Source organism: Podarcis liolepis, assembly GCF_965112155.1.
Source record: "Podarcis liolepis genome assembly, chromosome: Z".
Taxonomy (NCBI): domain Eukaryota; kingdom Metazoa; phylum Chordata; class Lepidosauria; order Squamata; family Lacertidae; genus Podarcis; species Podarcis liolepis.
The window spans coordinates 18,943,712-18,960,977 of NC_139570.1; the positions used below are offsets into that span (position 1 = coordinate 18,943,712).

The window sequence follows — 17,266 nt, forward strand, 5'->3', positions numbered from 1 at the left end:
TGTGATTTTAATTTCCTGTATTCATTCTATGCTCTAATACTACTACTACTACTTTTAAATTATACATTCATTTTCCCCCTATTCAGTTAGCTGCCCTGGGAAGATCAGTGTTGAAGGTGTGGGAAATATAAAAATACATAAATTAAGACATGTTCCAAGCATATATTTCCCCTCCATTGCTCTGGCTGAGTTCTTTTCTTTTATTATTATTATTTTCCTAATATTTTATTAAGGATTTTCTTGTTTTACAGAAGTAAGTGTAATGCCTCGTATTTTTTTTCCATGTAACATTTTTACAAATCCATTTCATTTGTTGAGGCATTAGGGGGAGAAGAAAAAAAAAGGAAAGAAAGGAAAAAGAAAGGGGGAGTGGGGGGAGGGAAGATGGGTGGGGTCGGGTGGCGATGTTTCTATTATGCTTAATGTATGTAGAGTTTGGTGTCAGCGTTGAAGCTATCTAAGGCCATGAGGCCCATCCAAAATAAACAAGCATCGTTTGCTTAAATAAAGCCACAGATCAGCCAAAGAGTAGTGAATAACCTTGTTTACTCTGCCCAGCCTGAGAGAGTAAACAAGATCGGACTACATGGGCAGATAATCTGAACTGGGAAAAGGCAGCTCCCTCCCTATGGCACCATTACATACCCTCCAACATTTCTCTGATGAAAATAGGGACGTCCTATTCACCATCATCATCATCAACAACAACAACTTATGTCCAGCTCATCTGACTGGGTTGCCCCAGCCACTCTGGGCAGCTTCCAACATATACAAAAACATTTAAAAAAACATTAAGCATTCTAAAAAAACTTCCCTATACTATGGTGCCTTCAGATGCCTTATAAAGGTTGTATAGTTACTTATCTCCTTGGGCTGGGGGTTGCATAACTCCATACCCTCTGATGAAAACAGGGACATCCTAAGAAAAAGCAGAACATTCTGGGATCAAATCAGAAACAGAAACAGCTTCTGTAAATCCAGGACTGTCCCTGAAAAACAGGGACGTTTGGAGGGTCTGCCATTACGACACCTAAAAGGTGCTGCTGGCATAAAATCTCATGCCACACCTGGTAGCTCCTCAGACTCCCATCATGTTGTAGGAGGAGAAAAATAATGGGAAGATGCTTTGCTGTTATCATTATACAGTGGTACCTCGGGTTACAAACGCTTCAGGTTACAAACACTTCGGGTTACAAACTCCGCTAACCAGGAAGTAGTACCTCGGGTTGCGAACTTTGCTCCAGGATGAGAATGGAAATTGCGCGCCAGCGGGAGGCCCCATTAGCGAAAGCGTGCCTCAGGTTAAGAACGGTTTCGGGTTAAGAACGGACATCCAGAACGAATTAAGTTTGTAACCTGTGGGAAGTTGTCCGTGGATAGAAACTGACAAAGGACTTCAATATAAGGGTAACCCTTTTATTAGCGCGTTTGCAAAAGCGGACCCTCCGTACCCGTGGATACGAAGAGCCCCGATCTGGTTTCAGCACCGTAGTTTTATCCCTTACTGCCGCCCCTCTTTTGGAGGCTTGGCTTACAATCTACCTATCAGAGTTTAACACATTTCTAATACATTGTTCAATCTACTCTATTCATATTTACTCCCTTCTCAGTGTGGGCACCACCCTTTGGCTCTCCCTTTCTGGCATACGCGACTGTGTTATCTTGTATACATGTCTAGCTCTCAAGGCTGAGTTTGAGGCACGTCCTTTCTGTATGCTTTCATTGTTTCCCAATCTCACAAACCCAAGGTACCACTGTATGTTGAATCAGAAGACCCAAAGGGTCAGTGATGAGTAGGGATGGGGAAGAAATTTGATCCAGTTTCTCATTTAAAGGCAAATTTACCTAATCTGCACTTTTTAAAAGCAATATAAGAACTGAAAACCAAGCATCCTTCAAAATCCTCACTACTCTCAATGTTATATAGTGGTACCTCAGGTTACATATGCTTCAGGTTATATATGCTTCAGGTTACATACCCCGCCAACCCAGAAATATTACCTCGGGTTAAGAACTTTGCTTCAGGATGAGAACAGAAATTGTGCAGCGGTGGAGCAGTGGCAGCGGGAGGCCCCATTAGCTAAAGTGGTGCTTCAGGTTAAGAACAGTTTCAGTTTAAGTACGGACCTCCGGAACGAATTAAGTACTTAACCCGAGGTACCACTGTAATGTTGTTATCTAGCCAATTAAAGCCTTTGTAAAGGCATTTGACTGAACTCTGGAAAACGAATGATAGATGAGGTGGGCCTTGGCCCAGTCAAGGGAGGCTTAGTTTTCCTTCACTAAACACCAGTCGCTGAGGAGAGCGTTGTGCAAGCGAGGCCTGAGCACACAACACTCTCCTCAGTGAGCGGCATAGTGCCTCTGATATTTGGAAGAATATAGCCAACCGGCATATATTTACAAAGGGTCTGCTTTAATAATATTAGTTTCAACAATATTTGCATATTGTTTAAATGTTTCAATAAGGTATGTTCATTGTTCTTACATGCAGGGCCGCTGAATAAGTGTGTTCAAAATGCATTGGGCAAATATTGTAGCCACTTTATGTCTGTGCATCCTTGAGAGTTAATTCCCCCACTCGCATCATTATTGATGCCTTCAGGCCAAGGACGGCAGAGCACTTTTATCTACTTTAATTGCACAATTTGAATCCCTCCCACAAGAGACACAGTCCGGAGACACCCTCCTATGTACAACTGCAAGGAATAGACCAGGACTGCACAAAAGTGGAACTCTGGTAAGGTCCAAGCATGGTGGAAATTTCCTGTTTCAGGTAAGTGGAATACCTAGGTGCATTCTAGCAAAGTTGGAAGCATTATTGTACTAATGTCACAGGAACTGTTTCAAGGTAACAGGAGTTCACAAGCATGGCCACCAAGATGCTACTCTTTTTAAAAAACATGTTTTTCCTTAGGAACCTGTGCCTTTGCCCTCCTTGCTAGCTTCTTCTTTGCAACAGCAGGCACCTTGCAGAACAGTGCAGATACATAATGAACACTCCGTTGTTGAGCTGCCAGCGCCTTCCATCAAGCATCAACCAGGAAGAGTATCTGCTGTAAATGGAATGCACATGCCACCCAGAAAGAATCAATTTATAACCTTCCTCTTAGAAAATAAGATGTTTTTACGAACGAATAATGTGTTTTATGAATGATACTCATGTCAAAATGTTATAGTGAGCCAAAAGGGGAATGGAGGAGCCAAGTTTGTTCCATATCAGACCCCAGCAGCCACCTATGTAGTGAGGAACTCCTAAATGTACTGCTGATGGGCAACTGGCAGGTTTGATACTTGCCAGAAGAAGGTGAAACCTGCCAAATGGAGGTATTTTGTGTATAAAAGGGGAGAGATCTGAGTCAGTGCAAGAAGAATAGGCTAAGAAAGAAAAGGAGACAGGGATGGTTGCAATATCTACAGGAATGGTTAATGTGTCCAAAGTATGAATGGCAGAGGGAGACAAGCAATTTATAAAATATCATGATAGACAAGTTGGAAAGCATGTAATCCATGCATGCTCCCGATTTCACAGAACAACCCCTTTTTATTACATTTCTATTACGTTTCTGGGTGGTCTTTCTGTAAAGAGGATGGGACACTTTCTGAAGTTTTAGAACTTGCTACCCACGTTGTTTGCGGCTCTTCTTCCTGTTGGAGGAGGGGGAATCTCTGTTCCAACCATTCAATAAGGATCAGGCTTAGCAGCCAACCTTGCTTTACCTTTACAGTACTTGGTTGTTGTCTCCTTTTATTTTTCTGAGAACAGACCTTGGGGAACTCTGAGCCCCTTGAGTGGGACTTCAGCTGTAAAAGCGAACCCCTGTTTCTATAACATTGATATGGGAACTGGGAAGATGCTGAGTGCACATGAGGCACATGAGAAGGAGGAGTTCTACCATTACTCCTTCTTACAATTTTCTGGCTCTCCTTTGTGCACTCCAGTTACATGGCTACATTTGGATTAGCTAGGTTCATGAGTCAGATTGCTGTCTCGCCATCCTCGGTGCCTGCCCTACCATTAGGCAGAGTGAAACAGCCATTTCAGGCATCAGTTGCCAGGGATCAGGGTGAGGTGGCGAGCTGGAGGAGGGTGGAACTGTGCATGCCAGGAAGCAAAATATAGTGGGATATAGTGGGAGGGAAAGAGAGGCCAGTAACCCTTTTGAAGACCCGTCAGGACAGACCTCTCTCTTTCTTCTTCAGCTCCCACCTTCTCCTGCCAGGTGAGACAGCAGCTGGGGTTTCTTCATTTCCCAGTTGCTTATTTGACACATCAAAAAACTATGGTCCACAGAAAAGGATGGGTGGGTGAAGTTCATAGCCAGGGAAACTCATTGCCATTGTGTCTTTGGCTTCCAGGCTGGAGCTGCTACAAAACTCCGCATCTTCTAAGAAACTGCTCTGATCCCGGTACACCTGTAACTCAGCGACCTGCTTGGCTGGGGCCTCTGGGTAGGTATTGCAGCTTTTCACTAGATCAAAAGGTCCTGGACTGTACACAAGGCCTTGTGTGTCTAGATGAGCCTGCAACCTCAAAGAGCTGAGGGGAATATCAGCCCCAGATGAAGGCAGCCATCTCACTTGGCCACTTTTATAGCTAGTTCTGCATTCCCAAGAGACTTTCTCCAAGCCACCAAAATGAAATCCTCCTGGTGATGGCGAAGATTCCAAGAGCTCCAGAGCACTTCTGTAGTCCTCATCAGCTGAATAATCTTCCCTCACCAGCCCTCCTGATGAGAGGGAGTCTACAACAGCAACTGACAAGCAAGAGGGGTCCTCATTGCCCTTATCAAAACCATTTGGACAATAGTCACTTGATCCCTGAGCACCTAAACTGCCTGGAATCAGTTGGAACTGGGGGTTTTCCTGCTCTGTTGGCAGACCGTCTTCCAAGGGCAGCTGCACAGTAGTTGAGATGAAAACTACGGAATCAGCTTCCAAGTGAAGTGCAGGTATCAGAGCAGATGAATTCCTGTTCAGAAAAACCTGTGGACAAATGAACAGATTGTTGTGCCTATGTAAACCAGGAAGAAATTCAACAGGGCAGTATGCTACCGCATAAAATTTCATGGACAGAAATAGGTCCATCAGAGGTCCTTCTCTTCAAAGGCAAGACAGGTGGTGACTAGATAGAGAGGGGCTTCTCTCATTTGTGGAATACTCTCTCCAGTTGCTCAGGTGCCAGGTGAAGGCTCTCTTATTTGTCCAAGCCTTCCCATGCATGGCACACTGCTTGTTCTGTTTTTTTCCAATCTGCTGCTCCACAATATTAAGGTTCCCCCATTATTTTTTAAACATTGCCTATTAATAAAAGAATCAGTGAAAAAGCTTCTATTCCAGCTTCCTTCTGGCTATGCTAGAGGTCTTCTTGCAAGGGGATTCCCCCCACCCACCAGAGGGGAGCATTCAAGATTGCAATTTCTTCCACCTGCAGTCTGAAATGACACAGTTCATCCTATCACTTCAGGATTCTTCTCCTCACTACCAACTCACTTTGCTGCAAATGTAGATTGAGACTTTCACAGGTGGCAACTGGTTTAAAATTGTAGGGTATACAAAACACTGATGTCCAAGGACGATACAGGTAAGAATAATAGCCTGTTCCAACAGGCTTGGGGGAACTGACAGCTTCTACACACACACACACACACACACACGTTTAATTGTTTTTAATTGTTATTTTTTCTATGTTTTTAGCTGTTCTTATTTTTATCTGTAAACTGCCTTGGGTCCCTGTCAACAACAACAACAACCGCAGCTGTATGTGTCCACAAGAGAGTTGACTCAAAGCATACATTCTATCAAAAAAGGATGCAGATCTGTTGATATTTGTGCCAAGCTGAAGCAAACAACTGCTACTCACCAAGGATTTGGGTAGATCCATTTCTGAGGTGCTCAGTTGCATGTACTGCTTAAGGAAAGTCTTTCCAACCCCGCTCAACAGGATGAGTCCAAAAACAGAGGCCAACACTATAACAGAAAGGGTCCAGTAGTCACCTGAAATGGGGTAAGAAAAGTTGGGAGAAAAAATAACCTTTCTTCAATTAACATCATTCTATTCTACAGTGGTACCTCGGTTTAAGAACAGTCCTGTTTATGAACGATTCAGTTTACAAACTCCGCAAAACTGAAAGTAGTGTCCCAGTTTGCGAACTTTACCTCAGTCTAAGAATGGAATCCAAATGGTGGAAGGGCACCGGCAGTGGGAGGCCTCATTAGGGAAAGCACACCTCAGTTTAAGAACGGAGTTCCGGAACGGATTAAGTTTGTAAACCGAAGTACCATTGTATCAGGATTGTGAATGAGGGCTTATCCCGGGGAATAAGTAGGTCCATTGCAGTTTAACCTTTGCATAGCTAATCCTGACGGCCTTGATATTGAAATCTTAATTTAGTCCATATTTAGAGGAGTGGAGGAGACAGCCATCCCACTTTTATATTTTCAGTATACAGGTGACTCTCAACTTACGCAGGGATTATGTTCCAGGGATTGCGCACAAAGCCAAAACTATTATTATTATTATTATTATTATTATTATTATTAACAATAATAATAATAATAATAATTTATACCCCACCCATCTGGGTGGGTTTCCCCAGCCACTTTGGGCAGCTTCCAACAAATATTAAAATACAATGGTCTGTTAAATATTAAAAGCTTCCCTGAAGAGGGTTGCCTTCAAATGTCTTCTAAAAGTCTGGTAGTTGTTCTTCTCTTTGACATCAGGTGGGAAGGCGTTCCACAGGTTGGGTGCCACTACCAAGAAGGCCCTCTGCCTGGTTCCCTGTAACTTGGCTTCTCGAGGCGAGGGAACCACCAGAAGGCCCTTGGCGCTGGACCTCAGTGTCCAGGCAGAATGATGGGGGTGGAGATGCTGCTTCAGGTATACTGGACCAAGGCCGTTTAGGGCTTTAAAGGTCAGCACCAACACTTTGAATTGTTCTTGGAAATGTACTGGGAGCCAATGTAGATCTTTCAAGACTGGGGTTATGTGGTCTCAGTGGCCACTCCCAGTCACCAGTCTAGCTGCCGCATTCTGGATTAGTTGTAGTTTCTGGGTCACCTTCAAAGGTAGCCCCACATAGAGCACATTGCAGTAATTCAAGTGAGAGATAACTAGAGCATGCACCACTCTGGCGAGACAGTCCGTAGGCAGATAGGGTCTCAGCCTGCATACCAGATGGAGCTGGTAAACAGCTGCCCTGGACACAGAATTGACCTGCGCCTCCATGGACAGCTGTGAGTCCAAAATGACTCCCAGGCTGCACACCTGGTCCTTCAGGGGCACAGTTACCCCATTCAGGACCAGGGAGTCCTCCACACCTGCTCGTCTCCTGTCCCCCAAAAACAGTACTTCTGTCTTGTCAGGATTCAACCTCAATCTGTTAGCCGCCACATAAAACCACATCTTCTAAAGACAGCACAGTCTCTGCTGTCCTTTATTCCTAGGAAACTGAACCCTGGGTAAGCACAGGCACCCCTAGAGTCTCTCGCACATTGAGATATTGGGGTGGTACACAAACACAGCAAAGATTACGTAGATTACGCCAGTCCAAAGTGAGTGGGGGTGAAGCCTCTTTGTCTCTTACCTGTTGAGCTAGCTGGCGTTTTAATACACCGCACAGCTTCCTTGGTTGGCTGGTTGGCAACTTTTGCTTTGACGCAATAATTGGTATTTGGCTTCACATTCTTAAAGGTGTGTTTTGTTACATTTATTCTTCTTTGTTTGCTATCCATCTTGGGAAAGAAGACACATAGGGTGTCAAAGCAGTTCCATGCTCTTAGAAACAACAAAAGGCTAGCGTCACTTTTAAGGTCAGTTTTTAAACTGGAAGCCTTTCGATAAGGCTGTAGGCAAACAGGTTTTCTCCAACTTAATACTCTCCAGATGTTGGACTACAACTCCCATCAGCCTCAGCCAACATTGCCAGTTGCCAGGGATGGTGGGAGCAGTACTCCAATTGGATCTGGTGGTCATTCATGTTGAGGAAGGTCAGTGAAAACCACAATTAGATATTTCTGCTGTGGCCTAATGGCTAAGAAACTGAGTTGTGGATCAGGAAATCCCTGGTCCAAATCTAGCCTCTACAAAAAGGAAAGAAAGAAAACTAGGACACCACCTATTCCTCTCACAGCTACAATTCCCAGAGGCCCCTGCAAAGATGGATTAACCATTAAACAATTCAGAATTGTAGCACTTTCTGGGCCATATGCCCGTGCTGGGTGGGGCCAGGGCAAAAGTGGGTGGACCAACAAACACAACTTCCCCTTTTGTAAAATAGGCTAGTTTCTACTATCTTCCATCTAGGCAAGCAAGAAATATTATCGATGTTAAGGGAAACATTCCAGCCAGGCAAAAACACTTGGCATGCGAAGCAAGGACAATGAGTAGGGTGGCCAGGACAGAGTTTCAAGGGCCAAGGAAGGATGCCTTCAGCCTCTGGCCCTGAGGTTCTCCACCCCTGTGTGAACCCATTCAATACAATCTGCCTGGTTCAAGGAAATGGGGATCAAGGAAAGGGAGAGTCTTGTTCAACAACAACAAACCCAACAGCTGTTCAGTTCTTCACACAACATTACATCCTGGAAATCTCCCCCTTCACTACTGAGGATGATCTGGATCTTTAGAAGGGATGTGAAATCCAATGAGTCATTTTCCTCCAGTAGGATCTGGGGCATAGAGACGGATACCGTAACATTACGATCTGCAGCAGCCAGAGAGAGAATGAGGGGGCCAACAACAGCTGTGAAGAGAGAGGAAAAGAAGGAGATACATTTGGCGGGTTCCTTTTCACCTTTCAGTGCGCCAGGCAGAACAAGCAACTCAAATCTCACCATGGTCAGCACTTTTAATCTCTGCGCTTTCTTCTGAATGTCAGGGCTAGACGATGTGCTACATTAAATCCATGTTTATATTATGTTTTAAACCAGAGATGGACAGGACATCCCTTCAGAAGGATCTGCCTTTCTTCTGCAAAGTAGTACACGCATGGTCACCTAACCCAATTCAAGTCTTCAACAGAAAAAGTTTCCTTACTGTCTTTGTATGGCTGCAGGCAATCCGAATAGGCCCATTCTGACAACCTGCCTCCATCCTGGGCTCTCACCCTGGCTCGGTAAAACTTGAGCAAATCTGGCAGATGAAGCTGGCAGCTTAGGTTTCCTCTGAGATTCCTTCTTCTGCAGGACGGCTCTTTGATCCAGTCAGGATAAGATCTGTTACTTAGAAGCAGAAGATGCAATAGTACCATGACATCTCTTGTCTTAGCATTTGTTCCACCTACCCACAACCAGCCTGTCTGTGAAGGGCAGCACCCTGAGAGGAGGAAGAGTCACCACTGCCCAAAGTGGCAAGACAAGCAAGAGGCTCGTTCGGGGGCTGCACCTCCTACCCCCACACCATCATGCCTTCCACCTCGCAGGTGGAGCTGCTGCCCCCAAAGCTGCTGTAGAGTGCTACCCTCTGCTGGGTGTTTGCTGCCTCCTGCTCCTCAACTCTGGCAGCTGCAGTGGCAGGCTTATTGGAGGCTGTGGCAGGATCCTCTGCTCACCCCTTCTTCTTGCTTGCCCTCTTTGGGGCAGCCCAGGTATAAGTATAGGTTTGCTGCTACCATCCATGAGTGTGCCAGCGGTGGGGTTGAGGAGCAGCAAAGAGCAAGCACCCAGCAACAGTGAGCACCCGGCAGGGCCAAGTGCTGGCCACCAGAAGGTGCTGAGGGCTAGGTCACAGGGGTTGCCATCTGGGGTTTTGCCTCTAGCGGCAACATGGCTTGGGCCAGGGCTTTCCCTGAAAGTTAATCTCTCGTTCATGATTTCAGTCATGATCAAAATGATACTGCTTTCAGGAAGACTGTGGCCAGGATGGAGCCAATGGTGTACCTCCATACCTGGAGCACTGATTTACCCCCTGTTGTTGTTATTTATTGAACATGGTCATTTCTTGCTACGCACAAAGGCATCCAAAAGGCTTGCAACATAAGCATAAACAACTAAAACACATTGTAGAAAAAACACATTTACATGAAAACATATGTTATTCATAAAAAAAAAAATGGACAAGGAGCAACAAGAAATAAGAGCAGCAGAAAACATTGGCAACCTAGCTAAAAGCAAGCAACATCACTGTAGTCCAATCAAAAGCCTGAAAGGAAAAGTATGTTTTTACCTGAAGGCCTCTGAAAAGAGAGTGGCACAGATGGGGGAGCCACAACTGAAAAGCCCCTTTCCTTTGTCACCTATGCACCACCCCCACCCCCAGAAAACACATCAAGGGAAACTGCTCTTAACACCCATGGAGACCTTCCTTGAAATCTAAATAATCTTCAAGCGGCGATTTTGGTCAGTACTGTGGCACTGGGAGTGTGGGTGGAGAGAATGAAACTTACCCTCCCCATCATTCCACAGTCCTACAACTGCTGCACAAATAACAAAAACCAGGAACATTAGTTACACTCACGCAGTTAACTTCTTGGCAAGTTTGACCCTCAGTGTTGACAATGCTTTGCTAGGTGGACTGATTGTCTGGTTCAGTATAAGTTCAAAAGAGGTAGTTCTTGGAAAAGAAAATGTCAGCATACCCATTACTTTTCTCCACCTCATACTGAGTGCTGTTGGTCGAGTTTGGAGACTGGTGCCATGTCAAGAAAGTGTAGAAGTTCTCCGAAGTTAGTGTCACGTTTTGTGGAGGAAGCAGGATTCCTTAGAATGAATGAGAAGGGGGAAGTGAACAAATCAAGAACTCTGGAAGGAAAGAGCTCTCCAAATATCCTACTTTCACCTGAAAAAGATAGATCCTGATGAATACTGTATTTAATTAGAATTCAGGGGATGGGAAAGGCTGGATTCAAGCCTGGCCCAGATGCAGAATGAGATGGTTGGGATGGGTTTTGGCTTCTCTCCATTTCTCATCTCCCCCCCCCCAGTATTTAGTTAAGTTCTCCACATTTCTATAGCAATTTGCATTTTGCTTCTTTTTTAAAAAAAGGCCTCATGAAAATTCATTAGCATTCTTCTAGGCAATGTAGCCTAACATAACGTGATTACAATGCTATTTTCTCTAATACGATGCATGTTTGTAAGTTGCATTTGCTAATTTTACCGAAACATACACATTTTTGTACCGATAACTTGGCCGGAGAACTGTGTTGCAAAATTCACAGAAGTGTGAATTTTGAATCATGGCTGTGTTTTAGAAAGAGCAGATTGGGTAAGGTCACCTTTAAATGCAAACTGAATCTAGCATCTCGCCCACCCTGTGGTTTGCAGATCTGGCTTGAACTCAATACCAGAATGCAGAAGATCTTCTTCAAAAATCTACCAAATAAGTAGCAGGACTGCAGAGGAACTTTGAATCACCGGATGTCAGATGAGTTACAAGTGGGCAGCCCCACCCAAATGGGCCAATTCCCCACCCGTTATACAGGCTGCAGATGTATGCTGTGTATTGTCTGTTGAACAGATATCTGTTAGGAGACATCTGAATGCAGTCCTGTATAGGCAAGCTTTTTTAAGGTTTAAGGTTTACTATGTTTTGACATATGCTGGAAGCCGCCCAGAGTGACTGGTGGGGGACAAATGAATAATAATAATAATAATAATAGTGGTGGTGGTAGTGGTGGTGGTTGCTCCACACAGCCGATGGTTAAAGTAACAGCTTTATTAAGCAAAGCTCTGCGCAGCTTCCTGGTGGAGCTCTAAAAATCCAGTTCTACAGGTTAGGTGGCTCTTAAAGCAACAGTGCAGAGTTTTTTCTGTGTACCTGAAGGTAACATTTCCTAAATGCATATGAATTCACCTGAAGGAATGGGGTCTGAAAGTATAGGGGCTTGAGGAAACCAGTTTTGGGAGATTGGGAGATTGGAACAGAGGGAATCCTCAGTTAGCTAAAGGTATCCTGATGCTTTCAACTTTTCTTTGCATTGACCTGATTCTCCAATTTCCTGACACATTTCACCTCTGACTGTGGCTGCCTCCGTACTAAGTAGAACTGCTTTCTTTTCTGCCGCCCTCCTTCCTGGCCACCTCTAGCTCCACAATTTACAGGTAGACTGCCTTTTCAGGAAGACACCCCCTAGCCCTTCCCTTACGCCATGGGTAGGCAAACTAAGGGCCAGGGGCCGGATCTGGCCCAATCGGCTTCTTAATCCAGCCCGCAGACGGTCCGGGAATCGGTGTGTTTTTACATGAGTAGAATGTGCCCTTTTATTTAAAATGCATCTCTGGGTTATTTGTGGGGCATACAAATTCATTCATTTCCCCCCCTCAAAATATAGTCCAGCCCCCCACAAGGTCTGAGGGACAGTGGACCGCCCCCCTGCTGAAAAAGTTTGCTGACCCCTGCCTTACCCTCTCCTTTGAGGAAATATCAGCTGATCATTTCAGTTGACAGCCATCAGCTTAAACCAATGATAGGGCAGGACACTTCCTTGACTTATCCAAGGTCAGAATTTGTGTTGCAATACTCAGAAATGCCTGCATATATAGCACAACTTCCTAATGCCTTGTAATTCTGGGTCCTGGTAATCACAATGATCTAGAATGCTGCACAAATCAAACGAGGTTCCTGTGATCTATGTGAACTAATACGTCCTCATTAACACCTCACCAGTGTGTGGGCAGGTTAGGGCTTTGGGGGCAGACACCCACGGTTCTCTCAGTAGAATAAGGACCCCAGAACTCAATAGTTCTTGCTTATGACACTTTGATATAAGTAATAGACATGGTCATCTAAAATTAATTGATGCACATATATTCCATTACTCTCTCATAATTATCTTAAATCCAGAACATAAAATTACCTAATTGCATCACTTCATCTAGGCTGACCTTTTGCCTTTTGCCAGTTTTTGCTTGATGTTATCAAAGCAACATATTCCTGTGCTTGCATGCATGAATTTATTGGAAAACAGGATTTCCTTCTCAGCTTATATCCCCGCCCCCCGCAAAACCCTGGAAGGACCTTTATCTACAAATAGATAAAAGGTCCTCAGGACACATTATTTCTTTGCCAGAAATGGGGGTCGGCGCAGCTATGGCCATTCAGATGTTGTTGGGCTACCACTCCCATCATCTTTCATCCTAGCTGGGAAGCTGGTGGAGGTGGAGTCCCACAACTTCCAGAGGAGTCCCCAAGTTCCCCATCCCTGGTGCAGGCACTAGGAGCCAAGAACAGCTAGTCAACTTTTCTTCACCAACTTAAGGAATCAAAGACTTACCAAGTTGGAAGGAATGACCGATAAAGAACAAAAATGCAGCCCACAATGCAACGGCCATGGTTCCTGGCTGGCGGGCTCTGCTCTCCTTCCATCTGTCTCCAGGCCATGCATTTGAATCATATGAATCGGACAAATGTGGAAGGATGAATTCCTGAAGTTACCACACCTTAAGACTGAGTTCTCTCATTGCACACCAATTACTTAAGTGAAGGATTAGCGAGCAAATTCTTTTTGAACAGGGGGAGGAGCAGGAAAAGGGTGCGTAAGGACAGTCCTTTTGTTTATGTGCACATGATCTGCGAGTGGAATGCTGGTTGGGAGCCAGTATGTTGTGGATACTAAACGTCACAACAAGCCACCTGATTCAAAGTAAAAAGGAAGCTTTATACCTGCCCCTTTTAATCCCAGCAGTCAGTGACAAACAGAGCTCCTTTTGCAAAAGCAGACAAACAGAGTGATGGACTAGGGCTGGGTAGATCCAGGTTGAAATCCCCACTCGCAAATACTTCCCTTGCCAACTTTTCACCTGTATGTGGTCATCCACATCTGCAAAAAGGGAATGGGAGAGTGAGGGTGATGATTGGGTGCTAGTTTTTCCCATGGGGGGTGTGTATTCCTGATGATCTGTGCCATTCACAAGCAAAGACAGTGATTTTAAATGGTTCTGTTTCCCACCCCAAGCAAATAAAACTTATAAAGTTAAAGTGCCCAGGGGCAATGGCTATTTGATGGTGGGCAACCAAGAACAATGGGTGGCGCTGTGGGTTAAACCACAGAGCCTAGAACTTGCTGATCAGGTCAGTGGTTCGAATCCCCGTGATGACAGGGTGAGCTCCCGTTGCTCGGTCCCTGCTCCTGCCAACCTAGCAGTTCGAAAGCAGGTCAAAGTGCAAGTAGATAAATAGGTACCACTCCAGCGGGAAGGTAAACGGCGTTTCCGTGCGCTGCTCTGGTTCACCAGAAGCGGCTTAGTCATGCTGGCCACATGACCCGGAAGCTGTAGGCCGGCTCCTCAGAGTTGGTCACGACTGGACCTAATGGACCTTTACCTTTAACCAAGAACAATAGCAGCACTGTAAATAGCAAAAAGGGAATAAGAAAGAAGTGGGAAAATAACCATATCCAATATGTAAGACGTAATCACTGCCACTGTCAGGAAAATCAAAAACAGTGACATTATTTTTGCAAATCACCACACCAGGCCGAGATCATTCAAATTTAATTAAACAAGAACAATTTTGAATAAAGTTTGAATAATGATGAACAGGTACAGATCAGCAAACCTCCTCCCTACTCCTGTGTTAATTAAAAGTAATGAACATATTCCCTCATTATATGATAAAAGCCTGCTATAATTAAAGGACTTCAATGACCAGCTAAACACAATGAGGGAGAGGGCCAACTGCTGTTCACAGATCAGAGTGGTCCATAATTGGGCTGCAGCTGCTGAGAAAGCCCCCCTCCCCATCCTACCCATTGCTTCTTACACCCTAGATAGTTCCTTTCTTTCTTACAGCTGTCAACAATGGATGGATCATTGTTTATTGGGAAGGTTTGTAGCTCAGTAGTAGCGGCACATGACTTGCATGCAGAAGGCCCCAGGTTCAGTCTGAAAATCCCAGGCAGCTGCTGCCAGTCAGTGTGGACAATACAGAGCTAGATGGCCCAATGGCCTGACTCCATATGAGGCAGCTTCCACTGTTCCTGTGTTGCTCTGCCACTCTTTCAGTTTTCACTCTTATTTTTATAGTCTATGCATTTTCAGTAGTAAACACAGACAAATGGTCTAACTCAAAATAACTCCCTATTGCCTGCACCCTGCTTGCCCATGTACATAAGATATTCACATACAGGTGTTTAACAAATCATGTGTAAATATTGAATGCAATAGGTAATACGATGCTCATTGTCTCAGTGGATTTACTCCAGCGATTACCATGAGTCAATGGATGTGTCTTTGTCATGTCATGGTTTCTGATGTGTTGAATAAAAATGCACTATGTTTCCTCAGGATTGTCCTTAGTGTGTTGTCTGTAAGTTGCTTAGTTTTTCCACAAGTGCATTGGCAGCTGTATTCCAAATTTGAGCCAAAATTTGTCTGATGGTCACCAAAACAAGGATTAACAATTCTTTAAACAATTAGCCATTTATAACTTCAGTTTAACCATGCTAGTCTGGGGTCACAGAGAACCACTTGACTTGTAGTAAGACTTCATCCATTATTAAACTCCAAAAACCTTGAAACACCATGCAGTTCCACCACATGTAGTTGTAAGTTCCCAAGTGCTGGGCAACCTCTCCAATATAGTGGGTTTGATTGAGGGTTTCTTTTATTGCATATGAGAGGTGTGCAACACCACCAAGATAGTATCTTTATGCGGTTTTCTTTCAACCTTACAAATATGGACTTAGATGACTGTTTCCCCCAAAGTTTATGCCACTCAGTTGGCTCTCTATTATACTTCAACTCTGATTTCCACAGAGATTTTAAGGAACCTAGATGGTCCATCATTGCCTCACAATTTTATAGATGTGTGTGTGGAATTTAGATGTAACTGTTCTATAGGTTTGAGTGGTATGATGGCTTGAAACATATAGTTGGATGCAAAGTATATTATTTGATGAACCATCGGTCAGTTTCATCTCCAAGGCTTTCTATCTCACCCTTCAAAACTTTTACAGTCAAAATATTATTATACATTCGATAGTAAAATAAATAAATCACTAAATAATAAAGTTTTATTAGAAGTTTTGATAAAAGGTAAAGGGTAAAGGGACCCCTGACCATCAGGTACAGTTGCAGATGACTCTGGAGTTGCGGCACCCATCTCGCTTTACTGGCCGAGGGAGCTGGCGTACATCTTCCAGGTCATGTGGCCAGCATGACTAAGCCGCTTCTGGCGAACCAGAGCAGCACACGGAAATGCCGTTTACCTTTCCGCTGGAGTGGTACCTATTTATCTACTTGCACTTTGACATGCTTTCGAACTGCTAGGTTGGCAGGAGCTGGGACTGAGCAACGGGAGCTCACCCCGTCGTGGGGATTCGAACCACTGACCTTCTGATCAGCAAACCCTGGGCACTGTGGTTTAACCCACAGGGCTAATTGAGCCAGGAGTACTGCCTTAGGCCATCTCCAAAATATTGTGGGGGTTTTGAGGGTTTAGTCTGCAACATCTCATTGATGCAGTAATACTGAATTTATACTGGGCTGGGCTGACATCGTTCTGCTTTATTAGTTATTCTGTGATAGCTCCCAAATGCTACCCCCATTTTGCTAGCTGCAGAACTCTTGCACAGTAGCGCAATGAAAGTGGGACAAAAAAGTAGTAGACCTGGGATAATTATCGTATGTAAAGTTACAGGCTTTCAGCAGGAAGCTATGTAGCATGCACCAATTTGCAAATGAAGCAGTATCTCTACTGCAAAACACTGGCAGGTGCAAATAGTCTTGAAAGCATAATTGTGTATATGCAATTTTGAATGAGTAGCTAATTATCTGAAAGGGAATACTTCCTTCCACCCACCCATCCCAGTGGGGCAGTTGGGTGATGTGAGACTCTTAGAGGGTCTCCCCATTTTTTTATGGCAATATGTATTCCTTCCAGTCCTGCTGTCCTCCATTAATTTATCCCTTTTGCCCTGGACTATTTAACTAACATTCGCTCTGTTGATTGATTGCAAGAATTACAAATCTACCTTGTAATAACTCTGGGCAGTAGCAAATCGTAACCATCTTGACCATGTCAACAAAAAGGTGGCTGAAACGTGTACCAACCATTTCAGACTCTACAATTGGCAAGTGAGGTCTTATTGGTGATGCCGCCACTAAGGGCTGCTGGTTGGCATTGACCCATGACAGGGCCTTCTCAGTGCTGGCTCCAAGTTTGTGCAATGCCCATCCTGGTGAAGCGCATTGATCACCCTCATTATTGAGTTTCAGGCATTTGATTGCTGAATATTGTTTTTACCATTGATGTTTGGCACCCTAGGCTTCTTTGGGAGGAAAAGAGGGATAACATCCAATTCAGCATTGTTAGAATCAGCTTTTT

The 17,266-nt window shown here is 44.4% G+C and overlaps 1 protein-coding gene across 1 annotated transcript; it reads right to left on the reverse strand.

The window, feature by feature from the left end:
* Positions 1-1,172: 1,172 nt before the first annotated feature.
* LOC310698033 (uncharacterized protein) lies at positions 1,173-14,150 on the reverse strand. The gene is made up of 8 exons (XM_083484749.1): positions 13,215-14,150; positions 10,578-10,698; positions 9,038-9,222; positions 8,548-8,744; positions 7,590-7,737; positions 5,864-5,997; positions 1,744-4,986; positions 1,173-1,356 (listed from the first exon to the last, which is right to left on the reverse strand). Exons 1-7 carry the CDS (start codon positions 13,270-13,272, stop codon positions 4,282-4,284), a joined length of 1,548 nt encoding a protein of 515 aa, XP_083340875.1. The 5' UTR covers positions 13,273-14,150; the 3' UTR covers positions 1,173-1,356; positions 1,744-4,281.
* Between the last annotated feature and the right edge of the window lie 3,116 nt (positions 14,151-17,266).

Bases quoted from the DNA above. Each gene is read 5' to 3' on its own strand.
- LOC310698033 (XM_083484749.1), bottom strand. From the start codon at position 13,272: ATGGCCGTTGCATTGTGGGCTGCATTTTTGTTCTTTATCGGTCATTCC. The intron at 8,745-9,037 runs GTAAGGAAACTT...CTCTCTTCACAG, and splicing joins CCTGCAGCCATACAAAGACA to CTGTTGTTGGCCCCCTCATT. The intron at 4,987-5,863 runs GTGAGTAGCAGT...ATTTGTCCACAG, and splicing joins TGGATCTACCCAAATCCTTG to GTTTTTCTGAACAGGAATTC.